The following is a 15965-nucleotide window of genomic DNA, read 5'->3' as shown; positions in this document are numbered from 1 at the left end:
CATCATTAGAAGGAGCCCAAGGTTGCAGGTGACGCTGCACGGGAACTTTAATGCTGCTGAACTCATTGTCGTTTTAAGAGACCTGACGAGACCGAAAGCCAAAAGGGCTTTAGCGGTCTCAAGGGGTAATGTCAGAGGAAGAGGAATGCTGGGGGGTGCGAGCAAGGCAACAACTGAGAACCAGTAGCCAGCACTTGCTGTGGTTTGTCCGGGCAAACGTCTAAGAAACCGGTTTGCTTCTATAGCTGTTCTCAAATAACTTCTCCGGGGGGAAGAAAAAGAGGCTAGTCCGGGAGCACATTTCTAACAGCCCTGAAGAGTTTTAATTCTGAATAAAAATTCACATCAAGCATGTCTGTTATTTAATTTAGGTCATGTTTAACTGAAATTAGCCTTTCAAAACTGAATTTCGAGATCCACTGAGGTGGCAGGCTTTCATTCCCAGACAGCCCGGCCGAGACAACTTGGAAGTCTTACCTGGGCAGGCAGCTGTCGGTGGTGATTCCAGGGTCCCTGCTTCCAGCTGTGTGGTCAATTGTTGCCCAGCACTGGGTCCCTTCTGTTTAAAATGGGCTGATCAGATAAAAACTAACTCAGGGCTGTCATGTGGATGAAGTCAAGTAATGTAAACAAAATGCTCGCACAGCACCATGGTTTACAACAACCACTTTCATAGGTGCTGGTGGCTACGACTCATTGTTAACTGTTGCCAGTTAATGTTCAAGGTGAGATCTGACAATATACTGTGAAAACCCCTTGATTTTAATCTAATTAAAACAGAAACTACAGAATAAAAGAAAAGAACACTGTTATCCATATAGGAAACCGTCAGTGTACAGACAGGATTTTAAAAGGTTCACTGTAAGTTGTCTGTTGGACCCTCTGTCCCCATAGCAACGATGCTCACTTTCCTTTGTCGTGGCTGCGAGCCTAGCCTTCCCTTCTGGCAGCACAGCCTCCCCAGAACCTCCCGTCTGTCCCCACTTTGGCTGTTGGTACCGAACCTTTCCAGAGGTTCTAGCGGATCACCTGAAAATGGTATGAAAACTCAGAAAACCAATCATTTGTGACACAAAAGGAAGCATCAACAGCAGGATTTCAGGCACCTTTATTCATGGCAGGTATTTTTGGTCAGGGGACTTTCCCCTGAAAACTTCCTGTAACTTAAGGAAGCCAGCTCCTCGCGCCCGACTGCCACTTGCCATCTCCCAGGCTTGGAAGCACCTGTGTGTGCTCCTGTCCCGTCCACTGTGCTCTGGGCCTCCAGGGCCAAACCCAAGCAGGACCCACCAGCCCAGGGAAGGACTTTCTGCAGCTTGGTGCTAACAGCGGAGAATCCATCTTGTCCAGAAGAAATCAAATCCTTTGTGCTCCCTGGATACTTTATAAACAGGACACATTCTTCCTTAATCTTATTATACATTTGCAATACAAACAATTAAGACTAGTGACATAGGAAACTTTAAAAAAATCATACTGTGTTGACTATGGGCTTTCCTCTCCTTAACACTATTTCATTCCTCAACTTCTTCCATTTTCTCTACAAAATCACCCTGCTGAGACAGTCACGCAGTTCTCCTTCCCGTCAACACTGCCTCCAGGATCAAAACTCGACATACTCAGCTGAGCAGCATCATCAGTAATAAAGCCACTACTCTGCTTGAATTCAGGTAGGAAACAGTATAAAGAAGCAGTGTTTCTTAAAAACTCAAGCCTACTACAAGTTATTTATCATCTTCTAGCCAAACAACTGGCACAGGCTTAACATGGTCTGCTTTTCTTTTCTGTTTCTTTTCCCGGCCAGTAGCTCAAAAGATGGGAGTAACTGAGTTGTACAATCCTGCCAGATTTCCTATGGTAACGACTGTGAGTGGACAATGTAGGGTCCGACTGAAGAATTCAAATCTCATGCAAAACTCTAACTACTGAAAGCCTCATCACATCAGGCAACTCTGTCGTTTTCCATATTTAAAAATTCTAACACTAAAGTGGCAGTGGTCACTCTAAGTTACTGTGGCATCTGACCTCAGGGACTCAGATATAAGATCGTGGTTCAATTCTGAGTTTTGGCGACAGAGTAGTGACAGATATTCTGAATACACAATTTTAAATGTTTTTAACCACTTGAAAAGTATCACCAACACACTATTTGGTATTTACTCAATGGTTACTCTGAGAATCAAAGAACCTTAACTATAAACGTCTTACTTCACAAAATCTAATTATAACCAAGAGTTTACTCTATGTCTAATAAAAAAATCACGCAGCAACTTCTATCAAACAGCAACTACTACAAAGGGAATGACAGGAAAAAGAATAACCTCACAAAAATACACTAAAAAGTTGGACAACTGTATGCAGGAACTGCCAAAGTTTTAGTGTTTAATAGCACAACTGACCAAGGTCCAAGATGTGAAGTCACCATGTTCAGGAAACATGGGGGCAGGGGAGGGAAGTCACTCCATAAACTAACTCTATAGTATGTGGTAAGAAGAATGCACGCTTTATAATATAAAACCTGTCTACACATAGTAGTTAGTTGAAAAAGCCATCTGTCTCCTCTTGGCTTGTAAAAAGGTGTTCCAGATTCCAGCGAAGACAAGCAACCTGTTGAAAAAGGAGAAGCCATCAATGTGCTATTCATTCTATAAGGACAAATACAAATAATACACAGAATTAGTAACAAAAAATCCTTTCAGAATCCTCATTTGAAGTAAATATTGTGTCTGCATAAAATCCTAGCAAAACTACAATAAAAACCTTTATTAAAACGTTTATTGTGACTGTTTCCTACTCCCACTCCTTTTCTAGCATTATGCCTGTCACTTGAAATTCTTCAATCTTGCAGTTCTTGAGAGGGTGTTCTCATTCACTTGATGGGGTTTTTGACGGCTGGATGACATGAGACCTGGAGGAGCTCCGGAGACAGAAGAACACTGCCCAAGTCTACAAGGAATCAAGGTGACAACCACAAAAAACAACTTTGTGATTTACTCACATAGTGCAACAACCCAATCTACTATTAAGATAACAGTAGATTTAAGATTTTTTACCTCTCAAACCTTTATTTATTTTCTTGGACTTCAACCCGTATTTCATAGTTACCTATAATTTGGTCCAGCCAGGGCATGCTCAGAAAATAAAAAAAAGAATTTGGTGTCTTTTCCTGTATATTCTGCTTGGTACTCTAGTTACCTAAACATTCACAGTAAACTTTATTTTTACAGGAAATTAAAATGCTAAAGGGCTTCCCTGAGGCTCAGCAGTAAAGAATCCGCCTGCAATGCAGGAATCCCTGGCTCAGGAAGCTCCCCTGGAGAAGGAAATGGCAACTCACTCCAGTATTCTTAGCTGGGAAATCCCATGGACAGAGGAGCCTGGTGGGCCACAGTCCGAGGGGTTACAAAAGAGTCAGACACAACTCAACTCAACAAAATGCTAAAAGTGCGAAGAGGGTTTAAAAACGACCCACTCCAGTACTCTTGCCTGGAAAATCCCATGGACAGAGGAGCCTGGTAGGCTGCAGTCCATGGGGTCGCTAAGAGTTGCACATGACTGAGCGACTTCACTTTCACTTTCTGGGTTGTAATGGGGTAAACGCCACACTCTAGAAAAGGCTCACCATGAAGGAATCCACCACGGTGAGACCAAAGCAGTCATCTATGCGTCTAGCTATCTTGCTTTAACTGCTCTTTTTTATTATTAGTCTCTCCCCTGGAAATTTAAATCAACTCTAGCATAAAGGGTTAACGTGGCCATAGTTTAGGTCATCTAAATCATACATAATCAGTTATTGTCCTGGCATTTACCTCGTGAAGGGGTGTTTCTGCAAGAGAATCCCTAGAACTTATGGTATTTACGAAGGTGGCAAAGTGGGTGTTCTCTCAAACAAACAAAAAACCCTAAAAAGCCATTGGAAGATCTGCCAGTGATTCGAATTTTCAGGCCAACAAAACATACTTTTTGGTTTTGGTTGTACTGGTATAAACTCAGTGTTATCTAATATTACTCAGTGGTAATCTAGGGTTCACTGATAAAAACAGGAAAAAATATACTCCTCATAAGGAATTAGTTTGGTATGAAAAATTCAGAGGCTGGAGTCCCCAGGGGCAACAACAAGCGGATGCCTGCTGGTTTGTGGCTGGGGGCGGACCTAGAGGAAGTCCAACTACATAGAGTCACAGGGACCGTACCAGGGTCCTGCCCTCCCTCCGCTCACCTTCAGCTCTTCTGTGTGGCCGGGATCTTGTTTTCACCGTCCAGCTCTTCCACCCCGGCCTGCGTCATGAGGTCTGCTATGTTCTTCTCCAGGTCATCAATGCGACTGCTCATGTCATCAAGTGGGGAAGTTAAAGACAAGGCACCAGAGCTTCCACTTCTTACCCTTCTCCCCCAGCTCCTTGCAGACTAGGGCCTTCCACACAGCAGCTTAATGAAAGTGGTTTCCTAACTTCCTTTGGACATTGTCAGAATCTGGCTTAGAGCACATCCCAGCCCTGCCGTTATTCTTGTGAAAGGACCTAGGCAAGTTCTCTCACTTTCGAAGATTCCTGACTCTTTATCCACCACAACCTGTTCGTCAGGTGATGGTGAGGATCACGGGAGATCTACACATGAAATGCTTAGCTCACAGTCAACCACTTGAGACAATATTATCAATAGACTGCAAGTTCCTTGTTGCCAGGGATCTAGCTCAGCTGTATCCCTAGATCTCTGCACAGTACTTCTCAGGAAGTGTGTACCTAAGCTCACTGAAAAAAAAACCCCAAAAAACCCGGATAAATGACAAGTGGACGTTGACCTGCAAACTACCCACTTATCGCCACTACTGGAAAAATGGGACCCAGTGACCCATTAGAGACTGACTACAAATAAAGGATATTTCTTCCAATGATCTGGTCGGACATGGTCTGAAATTTATCTTGCATCTGTTGCAGGAGTGTCTGCACCTGTGAAACGACCAAACACAACACCCCACGCTTACCCTGGAGACGCCGTCACGGGATCAGGGTAGAAGCTCTCGTCCCTTGGGGAGATCAAGGACCCCAATTCTCCGCAGCTCCGTGGCCTTCAATTTCCCTGTCTGGGTTTCAGTTTTCCCAACTGGCGAATAAGACTTGGTGCGGGGGTGGGGTGGGAGGGGCTGGTGACGCCCCTCCCTTCTGGACCCTCTGCGATTTATAACGCCTTGGGTGTTTGGGGACGGAGGGGTTGGGGATGGGAGCTGCGGGATCCTGGGGTCACCGAGAGTGAATGGGGCGGGGGACCCGGGCGCGTCAGCAGGTGAGCGACCTACAGACAGCGACCGGGGGCGGTCAAGGTAGGGGGGCCGCGGCAGCAAAGCCTTCAGAAACGGGGCCTTCTGAGACCCGCCCCGCGCGGCCGCGGAGACGCGCCTCGGTCCGTGGGTCTCGCCGGAGTCGCCCGGGGTTGCAGCGGCCTCGGGTGCGTCTCGCACAGCCGCCCCTTACCACTGAGGTGAGATCCTGCACGGTCTTGGGGTCAGTCTCGGCCATCTCCCCGGTGCCCAGCTTGGCGGTGCTGCCTCAGACCTTCACCTATACTTCCGTTTGTTCGCGCATACGCCCCAGCGGCTACTTCTCGCGACGACCGAGGCCAGTTTCACGGGACCACTGGGCATTCTGGGAGTCGTAGTTCGCGTCACGCGCCGGAAGGGCCTGTCGCATTGCGCTTCCGTTCCGAGGCGAGGCCCCGCCCAGCACTTCCCCGCCCCTTTCCATAAGCCACGCCCACCCGACCGCCCCCACCGCGCCCCGCTCCGCGCCCCGCTCCTGGCCCCGCCCCGGGAGGAAAAAGGTGAAACGAACGTGCTGTGAGGCCTGGATCTGGAGTTTTGTTTGGTGTCTGTTTCTGGCAGGAGACTTTGAGACCTTTCTATCGCGACTGAAAATTTCAAAACAGCCAGCAAATTTGACACCTTTTCAGTGGAAGCTTTTTTTCTTTTGCACTTAAGCAGAAAGACGACATACTTTGTTGCTTTATGCAAAAGCTCCACTAATTTATCATCATAGCTGATACACTTACTTTGTGGAGTTGACACACCAAAGTTAACTGAATATTGTTCTCTTAACAAAATTGCTGTATCGAGTGTGAGGCACCAGCAGTTAACCTTTAAAACTTTGGTTTTGAACAACGTTCATTTCTGTTTAAGTGTCTTATGTCCTCTTTGCATTAAAAAAAAAAAAAAAAACCTATTTCTTAATTAACTGAGTGACTGAAGTAGTTCTCCTTTCCCCTTTCGAGATGGTTTGGGTTTATTTTCATGCTTGCGCTTTGCTTCAGGCCGGGCCTTGTTTCTGGATCCTCAGTTCTCCGACTTGCACTAAACAGGACTGATGCTTATGTGTCTACAGCTGCAGTGAGGTGTCGTGTTGGTTGAGCAGGGAAGGAGTGACCACCGCAAGGTGGGCCTTCGAGAACTTGTCATTGGTTCTTTCCTTCCTGACTTGGCACCCACATCAGCTGTTAGGACCTAAGCCTGCTCTGAGCTGTGTGCACTGGGGTCTCCAGGTCACCGCGTGCAGGTGAGCCTCAGGTCTGACGATGCCCCGCAGCAGCTTCAGGCTGTAGTACCCCGGCCTTCTGGTGGCCCGGGCTGCACTGGCTCCAGCCTTTCCTGGACGTTCCAAACCTTTCCAGTCTCTCTAGACCCCGTGCGTCATCCCCTCGTTCTCAGAGGGTGATTGACTATTCTACTTTGCAGTGAAAACAGAGACTATTGTCAGAACCTCCCTCCTGATCTACACATGTCCCTCCATCAGCACCTGAATCACTTCAGCCCTTTCCCCTCAGGGGACGAAGTGACGTTGATGAGTTTGGGGGTAAGTATGTGCCTGTGAAATCAGGGAAGCCTGGCATGCTGCAGTCCATGGGGTCATAAAGAGTTGGACATGACTGAGCGATTGAACTGAACTGATGAAGTCATTGTCCCCATCAGAACCAGAAATATCTGCCACACCCCCAAAGTTTCCCTGATACACTAACATATACTATTAATATTAAATATATGTAATATAGGTAATACATTTTATATAATAAAATAAAATACTTCATCAGATCAGATCAGATCAGTCGCTCAGTCGTGTCCGACTCTTTGCGACCCCATGAATCGCAGCATGCCACGCCTCCCTGTCCCTCACCAACTACCAGAGTTCACTGAGACTCACGTCCATCGAATCAGTGATGCCATCCAGCCATCTCATCCTCTGTCGTCCCCTTCTCCTCCTGCCTCCAATCCCTCCCAGCATCAGAGTCTTTTCCAATGAGTCAACTCTTCACATGAGGTGGCCAAAGTTACTGGAGTTTCAGCTTTAGCATCATTCCTTCCAAAGAAATCCCAGGGCTGATCTCCTTCAGAATGGACTGGTTGGATCTCCCTGCAGTCCAAAGGACTCTCAAGAGTCTTCTCCAACACCACAGTTCAAAAGCATCAATTCTTTGGCGCTCAGCCTTCTTCACAGTCCAACTCTCACATCCATACATGACCACAGGAAAAACCATAGCCTTGACATTGTGTAATAAAGTAGTAATATATTTTTTAATGTGTGTTAAAAGAACACTAAATGTAATGAATGCCCTGTGGTAAATTTTAAGTATAGAGTATTGTGGCTATGAGCACTATTCTCTAGTGGATCTCCAGAGCTTGTTTATCCTGTTTAAATGAAACTTTGTATCTCTTGACCAACATCTCTCCCTTTCTGCCTCCTCCAGCCCCTGGCAACCACCATTGTGCTCTCTGCTTCTATGAATTGAACTGTTATACATCCCACACACAAGTGAGGTCAAATATTTGTCTTTCTGGGTCTGGCTTATTTCGCTTAGTAAAATGTTCTCCAGGCCCATCCATGGTGTCCCAAATGGCAGGGCTTCCTTCTTTTTAGAGGCTGTGTGATACTCCATTTTGCGTACACACCACGTTTTCTTTATTCATTCATCCGTCAGCAGACAGGTAGGTTGTCTGCACCCCTTTGTTGCTGTTCAGTCTCTAAATCATGTCTGACTCTTTGTGACCCCATGGGCTGCAGCAAGCCAAGCTTCCAGGTCCATCACCAACTCCTGGAGTTTGCTGAAACTCATGTCCATCAAGTGATGCCATCCAACCATCTCATCTTCTGCCACCCCCTTCTCCTCCTGCCCTCAGTCTTTCCCAGCATCGGGGTCTTTTGGCTCCACCCCTTGGCTGTTGCAGATAACGCTGCAGCGAACCTGCGAGTGCAGACATCTCTTCCAGATCCTGATTTTATTTCCTTTGTATAAATATTTAGTAGTGGGACCGCTGATCGTGTGGTAGTTCTCTTTTTAATTTTTTTGAGGCGCCTCCATGCTGTTTGTGAGCAGGACTCACGGTGGAGACTGTGGCCACTGTGGCCAGGCAGTAGGATCTGTGGCCAGCTGCTGAGATTCCTCAGTGCTGTGAGCCCCGGGCACGTCCTCTCAGCTTCTAGCCGGTTCAGACTATATTCAGTTGTGCAGATTGCCTCTGTGTTCTTTGCGGGACAGACAGAGTGGCCTTTTGGGCAACATGCTGCAAAGGTGGGGGGAGCAGAGACTCAGTTTGCTTTCCCAAAGGAGAAACTGTGGACCAAGGAGTCTCTTGGCTGTGAGCCGGGCTGCCTTGGAGGATGGGTGATGCAGTAAAGTGAAACTCTTCTTGTCCTTATTCAGGTTCCTCTGAGAAAGGCATCTTTTTCAGTTTTCCGTTTGCTCCACTGAGGTGCTGGAACATCTCAGGTGTACTCCTAGGCTTCCATAAAGGTGTCCTAATCCATGAGTGGTCATTAAATTGATGTTTCTGGGGGAGGGCGTGTGGACTGGAGCCTCTCATTCTGCCATTTTGCTCTGTATTTTTTTCGATCATCACTTGACTATATCCTGAGTGATGCTGGTTTTTCATTCATAGTAGGCATGATTTTCATTAAAATATATTGACTTAAGTAAAAATCACAAATTTAAAGGTATACAGTTTCACGCTATGGCTGTAACTGACAGCATGAGTGGCTTCTTGGTGTGGTCTGGTTAGGTGAGGTGGGAGATGGATGTCCTTAAACCATGAGGATGCTCCCGTAGGATGACAGTTTAGAAAATTCTGCCCTAAGAGAAGGCAGGGCAGCAGAGATAAAGAGGTAGTGCTTGCTTTAAGTAATTTGTCATTACACACTTTGGGAAATGCTGCTGAATCAGAGGAACACATCTCTTCTCCTTGGGGATAAATCACAACCAGGACAGTTGGGAATTTCTATAGGTGCTGGATACCCATTTGGTATAGAACAAGCCTTCAGTAATCCTGAGCAGAGAAGATGCTGCCTTGCTGGTGTGAGGAAGGGCAGGGCAGGGATTCAGGGTCCATTCTTGGTGGATCAGAGGAGGAGCACCAAAGGTAGGGCTTTGTTATGGAGAGAAACAAACATTTAATTTCGTTCTGGCAAATTTAATTTTGAAACGCCTTTGCCCCAGGACAGTCTTCCTGGTATGGATTCCCATGTGACATCAAGTTTTGCTAGTGTCCTGGAGTGCACCCTGGGGACAGCCCCTGGTGACTTTGACTTGGGAGGGTCTCTTTGAGGTTGCGTTCACAAAAGAACAGAAAACTGCTTTCATGGGAAGAATGGTGTCACCGGTGGCATCCCGGTCCACCTCCAATTGTTTTGCTTCTAGTTTGATGTGTTGGTTGATGTTTCTCATGTTCATTATGGCAGTTTTCCAAATTAGTGTCACTGTGATTGCCTGACAAGGAATCAATTTCCTGTTTGTTTACCAAAACTAGCAATTTCCTGCAGACAGACTGCCTAGAGAGGAAGGAAATGTTTCTTAGCGACTCTTGACTTACAAGTTTGGTTTTGGTGTGCTTCACTGATCTTGTCATTATTCAGTGGCTTTGTCATCATCAATTTCACGCATTGTGTGTAATGATACAAACTTGGTTCCGTTGATTCCTGGTGACATATGGGTGGTACTGGCTTAGGATAAGTAAGTAGGAAAAGATCAGTGTTGGAGTCACACATACACTTTCTGGGAGTTTGAACAAACTCCAGCAGATAGTGAAGGACAGGGGAGTCTGGCGTGATACAGTACATGGGGTCGCAAAGAGCTGGACGCAACCGAGCAGCTGAACAACCAAGGAGTGAGGCCTGGCTAAGACAGCTTTAACTATGTCAATGGAGTTTTCTCATCTGTACAGTGGGGATAATCTCTATTTCACTGTTCTTGAATTATATAAATTATCTATGTAATATATAGTTATATATTACATATAAAATGTATAACATAATATGCAAATACACACACAAATAATGTAAAATATCTCACCATAGGAGGCTCTTACCAAGTATTAGCATCCTCCCCTTCCCCTTTTTGCTTAAAATCTGAATTAAGTCATCTTCTTGACATCTTCCTGTACCTGGTTATCTCTCTATTTCACTCTGTATCTTTCTACCTCTCTCTACCTACCTACGTACCTACCTACTAATCATCTATATGTTTTTTTCCAAGTCTGAAGGATTTGACTGTTATAAAAGAAGATAGGAAAAGAGTTAATTATTAGGCAGGCAGGCAGCACTTGGTTTTACTTTGGTCATTAAATATTATAGGCCAACCAGAACACCATTTGAAAAAATATACCTTTGCTTTGTCACTGTGTTTAAACTGTACTAAAGCCAGTCTAAGCCCAAGCACACACATTAAAAATCTCAGATCACCTTTATTTGACTGTTTCACAAACAAGTTAAAATTTCATGACAACTACACAGTAAATCAAATGTTAATTTATAGCCCAGAGACTATAAGAAAGTCAGCAACTAGGGCCCAAAGGTACAGTATCTTCAGTTGAATGAAAAAAGTTTTAAATAATAAACTTTTATCTCTTTAAAATGTCTATGAAAAAATTCATTTAAAATTTCTGAAAAATTTTATCTTGGGGGAAATAAATAATATTTAACACCAGAACAGGATTGATACAAATGCATGACAATGCAAATATTTTTCATGTAGCCTTCATTTTAAACCCTTTAATAATCTGAATGCATGTATATGATAAAGAATGACTAATTTTATAAAGGAAAAGCTTTAAAAAGTAGCAGAAAATGGAGAATTCAGCATATATTTATAGGACTTCTATGAACCACTTTCTCAAAGACTTCAGAGCTTTGTAGTGAAAATTACTATGGTTTTACTACACCCATTGCTTCTCACTGCATCCCTACCACCCAGCAAGCACTTGGGGCCGGCTCAGAGGGTAAAGAATCTGCCTGCCAATGCAGGAGACCTGCATTCGATCTCTGCTTTGGGAAGATCCTGTGGAGAAGGGAATGGCAACCACTCCAGTATTCTTGCCTGGAGAATTCCATGGACAGAGGAGACTGTTGTGTCCGATAGAGTCAGACACAACTGAGCGACTTGGGACCAAACACATTTCCAAAGCTTACCAAGTTCAGCAACCCTCCAATGACTGCTGTTCTGATAGTGATGCAGCGTGCATGGTAGGAAGAAGCTTTTCTGCCTCCCAATTGGATGACTGTCTAAATGATTTGTTTAAATCATAGACTTATTCTTAATTTATAGAATTAGAGTTCCTATCTGAAATCCTTAGTCACACATTTCGTCCCCCCATTTTTTCCTGTCTCTACAGATTTTGTATACGCTTTTACATTGTTGTTGTTTAGCCACTCAGTCGTGTCCTGCTCCTTTGCGACTTCATGGACTGTAGCCTGCCAGGCTCCCCTGTCCATGGGATTTCCCAGAATACTGGAATGGGTTGCCATTCCCTTCTCCAGGGGATCTTCCTGATCTAGGGGTGGAACCTGTGTCTCTTGCATTGGCAGGTGGATTCTTTACTATTGAGCCAAACACAATCAGAAGTAGAGAAATTTTTCAGCAGTGGGCTAATCCAGTAGCAATAGGAAATAAAATAAGGGTAATGCATTTTACATAGCAAAGGAATTATTGATTGCAGTAGATGAACAATTATGAAAGCCCATTATCATAGGATTACAAGAAGTCCCAAATCTTCTGAGTCTCAACAGCCAGATAAGAAGATGGTTGCATCATCTTTATGAAAAGTGCAGCTACGCACCACCATCATTATCATCATCATCTTCACCATCACCACCATCATTATTATTATCGTTTCTATTATTTAGTAGTTAAATAGAAAAGGTAGTTTCTTCTTTCTCAGCGCTCACCTTTCTCTTGTTGAGTTTTCTCTCCCTGGTGTGATTTACCCGATGATTCCTGCTTAAGGCAACTACAAGTGGCTAGATTAGTGTGCTCTACTTAGAAAATCAGAAAATGCTTGGAGACCCTTTAGCATTTGTCTATAGCCAAGTACAGTGCAAGCTCTTAAAGATCCCACACAACACCCCCCACTCAGCTCTCTACCCCGCTCAGTCGGTTTGGTAGTGACTGGGTACTTGGGAGGACAGGAGTTAACTTTTGGATCACCGAGATCTCTGATTTCACACCTACCATGAAATGTAGCTGGGTTTATTTTGTTATGATGTTCAGATTGGCAGGTGCTGGCGGAGAGCCAGGGCAGGTACCTCTACCTGAATGATGTCCGTCGGGAGAGAACTGTCAGCACCGAGGGGAACTTGTATCAAAATTAGAAAATGTTCGCATGTTCTTCTTAGAACAAACCATCTGAAACAATTAATCATGTGTAAAATGGGGAGAAAATGTAATTTTTAATTAACTAAAGTGGTTAATACACTAATTAAAAAATGGAGAAGGTGTGACTTCATTCAGTGAAAATAAAATCCCCACAGTTTTGTGCTTAATGGGAAAGAAATTTCTGGCTCTCACTTGACTTTTTTTTTTCCAGTAACTTAGACTGAAATAAAATACATTGGTAATTATGAAATAACATTTTGATTCTGCAGTGCAACTGTATTCTAGCAATATAAATACACCCTATGATTCAGGAAATGGTACCGTTTTGGCTCCTAAGAATTGGTCTGTTTTGTTGTTGTTTTTGAAGGGATTCAAAAGAGCAACATGACAGAAATATCTCTGTCTTGATGAGGATCCTGGGGACAGGGAATAAACTTAAATACGAGAAAATTAAGGCATATCCTGCTTGTTCATGAAGTATGCCCTTTACTCTGATTTCTTAGTGTTCTATGCTAAGTTGAGCTACCAGCTCCATTTGTAAAGTGCTGCAGAGCCTGTGGGCTTGAGAGGCAAGGGCAAGTCTTACACTCGAGTGGACGGTCACTCGATGTCTGTCTTCTTCCCCAGGGAGGGCTCAGGATGAAGCGAGCTTCCTGATGCCTAGTTAGCGAGCCTGTGAGCCAGGCTGCTGACCGCCTGGCCTCTGAGGATGCTGCTGGATATGCTCCGTGGTGAGCCCTCCCCTCTGCCTTGCAGGAAGAGGGGAGCGAGCTCCACCGGGGAGACACAGGGCTGCGTCCTGTGAAGCCAGAAGAGGAAACCTGGTAAAGTGTGACTGCAGGCTTAGAGCCCCTGTCCCTGAGGCTTCTCTGTACCCTCATCAGGGCTGCTGACTTTCCCACTCACCCATTTGATGTCGGGAGACCCAGACGGCCAGCCAGAAGTGTGAACTCGCACTGGGCAAGACCCAGCGTCTGCGACATTAGACACCAACATAGAAATCAGAGAAGAGCTACCGTCCGGCAGTTTTAACCACCAACACCCATTTATTTTAATGGAAAAAAAAAATCTCTGCATTCTATATGCTTCAAAAAGATTTACTATAGAAACAAATACAATATATGGAACTCTATCTGCATAATTTCACTACAATAAAGACAACATATGACTTCTAGTTCCTATGAAGGCAAACTCAAAAGCACAGGTGCAAACAGAGATTGCATAAGAAAGCGTGTGCGCACCCGCGCGTGCCCGCGAGTGTGGTTAAAACCTTTAGTAAGCAGCGGCATTAAAATATGCTAAGACACTTACCTGACCCTAGCTCGTGTCGAGCGCTAAGAAAAAGCCACAGGCTGTCACTAGTTTATCTGCTAGAAAAATTTGGTGTGAGCTTTGATGGTTCAGTTACAGCGTATGGACAAGAAGATAACCTTGGTACAAGCACTAACCTCCGTCTTATGTTCGCATGCTCACAGAATAAAAATCAGTTACTTCTCATACATAATGAACATCTTTTATTTTCAGGTTTGCAAACGACGGCCGTCGATTCACACAAAAGGGTACTTTTAAAACTACCTGTATTTACTCTATTGTATGCATGTATATAGGAAACGATCGCTGTGCGTGTGCGTAAATGTATGTCTGTACATGTGGGCCGATATATGTATACACATGGTACCTGATGGCCTCTTCGGACGCATGTGTGACCTCCATGATGACGCTGGCTGTTGTACGTATGCCAAGGAGGGCAAGGTTCTCTATCCTGGGCCAGGTCCCCAGAAAACCCACTGGGACTGTGGTTTCCGGACACTTACAAATGCATAGAGGTAGACGCCCATGCATTTGATGGTGAAACGTCCAGCTCTGCTCCTCACCACCGTCACTCAGGATCATCCTCACATAGGATGGCAGTGAAAACTGTCCCCCTCTGCGGACCTGCCTGGACAGTGGGTTGAGGAGAAGCTCCAGCTCTGTGCTCTGCCCTAGTGCTGAACCGGACGCTGAGGCCCTGGAGGGGTCGGCTGCTTTAGCTTCTACCCCTTCTGTGCTTAACCTCTCGGGGAAGGGTGACAGTATATGAGGACCAAGCTTCTGTAGTCTGTCTCTATAAATACTGGGTATATACACATACAGATACGCATACATATACAAATACTAACCCACAGACCAAACCGGAAGTGTGGAGTGCTGACTAGCAACATGGCAAACACATCAGGAAAAGTATTCATTGTTCCTCCTCCCAGAAGGTCAAGTTCTATGCCATGATGTTTAAAACACTCAAGGGAAAATTCAGAGGATTCCATTAATTAAAGGGGAAAAGGAAGATGCTGTCAAAAGGGTGAAGTACACATTAAGTGAAAATTGCAAAGAAAACGAAAATCTGAAACAATTGAGGCCTGGTTGTGAAGTTCGAGAGCTGTAAACTGCAATCTTCAGATTTGGATTTTTTTTTTTCTCTTTTTCCTGTTGCTATGGAAACTTGGGACTCAAGCTTCAGGTGTCAGGAGTTCTCACAGACCTGAATGGAAAAGACTCAGAGTCAAGTCAAGGAATATAACAACTCGATTCAAAAACATTTTAGCTAAATACTAGATACATGACTGGCAAGCTATAATAAATGCATTTATAAATATTGTACTACTTTGGGGAAGTTTTTTTTTTTTTCCTTAAGCACAACATTTGAAGAGAGAAGGAATAGTTCTGCTGGTTTATGACTCAAAAAGCTGGACTTCTCTGAAAATGCGAATACCACATGTCTCACACCTCAGATCAACCGTGGCCCTCCCGCTGCCTCACTGAGCCCTGTCTTCTGCAGTTGGCCCAGGGCTGGGCTCTTTTATAAACAAGCCTACTTGGCAGCTTGGAAATGGACCATCATCCCAGATACATATACATGTATATATTTCTTTTGGTCCCTGAGAAAAGCAAGAGAGTAACTGGTGGTTCTGCAGAGATGGTGTATGAGTTCCCGAGGGCTGCTGTCACAGATGACCACAAATTCAGCGGCTCACATACCACACACACTCACTCTCCTACACTCTGGAGGTCAGACTTCTTAGGGGGCTACAGTCCAGGCGCTGGCAGAGTTCCTTTTGGAGCCCCCTCCTCCCCTTCAAGCTCCCCGAGGCTGCCTGTTTGGACGCGGCCCCTCCCTGCCTCTCTGAGACCTACTTCAGGGTTTGCATTGCTTGCTTTCTAGGCTTTAGGCCAGCCAAGGGACTTCCACCCTGCCTGTTGATAGGGTGAATGGAAGCAGCTTGGCTCTCTGCCACCTTTGCCTAATTATAATTATATCTTGGATTTGCACAGGGAGAAGGTACCACTAAAAACTCAGGTTACAA

The 15965-nt window shown here is 44.9% G+C and overlaps 2 protein-coding genes across 4 annotated transcripts in view; both read right to left on the bottom strand.

The window, feature by feature from the left end:
- Nucleotides 1-1092: 1092 nt before the first annotated feature.
- Nucleotides 1093-5630, bottom strand: HSBP1 (heat shock factor binding protein 1). 2 transcript variants are annotated; one of them, XM_061386855.1, is made up of 4 exons: nucleotides 5472-5630; nucleotides 4883-4949; nucleotides 4220-4340; nucleotides 1093-2607 (listed from the first exon to the last, which is right to left on the bottom strand). In XM_061386855.1, the coding sequence occupies exons 1-3, from the start codon at nucleotides 5514-5516 to the stop codon at nucleotides 4222-4224; spliced, it is 231 nt and encodes a 76-aa protein (XP_061242839.1). In that variant the 5' UTR covers nucleotides 5517-5630; the 3' UTR covers nucleotides 1093-2607; nucleotides 4220-4221. The 2 variants fall into 2 exon arrangements, with proteins under 2 accessions (XP_061242839.1, XP_061242840.1); XM_061386856.1 differs by lacking the exon at nucleotides 1093-2607 and adding an exon at nucleotides 2749-2946.
- An 8485-nt stretch (nucleotides 5631-14115) lies between these two features.
- CDH13 (cadherin 13) overlaps nucleotides 14116-15965 on the bottom strand; it is a 1019154-nt gene continuing 1017304 nt past the window's right edge. For both annotated transcript variants that reach the window (XM_061386852.1, XM_061386854.1), the window contains one exon: nucleotides 14116-15142. In XM_061386852.1, the coding sequence (XP_061242836.1) occupies nucleotides 15135-15142 (8 nt within the window). In that variant the 3' untranslated portion in view covers nucleotides 14116-15134. The remainder of the gene's footprint in view (nucleotides 15143-15965) is intronic.

Source organism: Bos javanicus, chromosome 18 (assembly GCF_032452875.1).
Source record: "Bos javanicus breed banteng chromosome 18, ARS-OSU_banteng_1.0, whole genome shotgun sequence".
Lineage (NCBI taxonomy): Eukaryota > Metazoa > Chordata > Mammalia > Artiodactyla > Bovidae > Bos > Bos javanicus.
The sequence above is the reverse complement of the archived record's forward strand: the minus strand, read 5'-3'. Positions and strand labels throughout refer to the sequence as shown.

Excerpts from the sequence above, each read along its gene's own strand:
- HSBP1 (XM_061386855.1), bottom strand. The coding sequence starts at position 5,516 with ATGGCCGAGACTGACCCCAAGACCGTGCAGGATCTCACCTCAGTG. Across the intron at positions 4,950-5,471 it reads TGCAGGATCTCACCTCAGTG|GTGCAGACACTCCTGCAACA; the intron begins GTAAGGGGCGGC and ends GTCGTTTCACAG. Across the intron at positions 4,341-4,882 it reads CGACCAGATCATTGGAAGAA|TTGATGACATGAGCAGTCGC; the intron begins ATATCCTTTATT and ends TAACTTCCCCAC.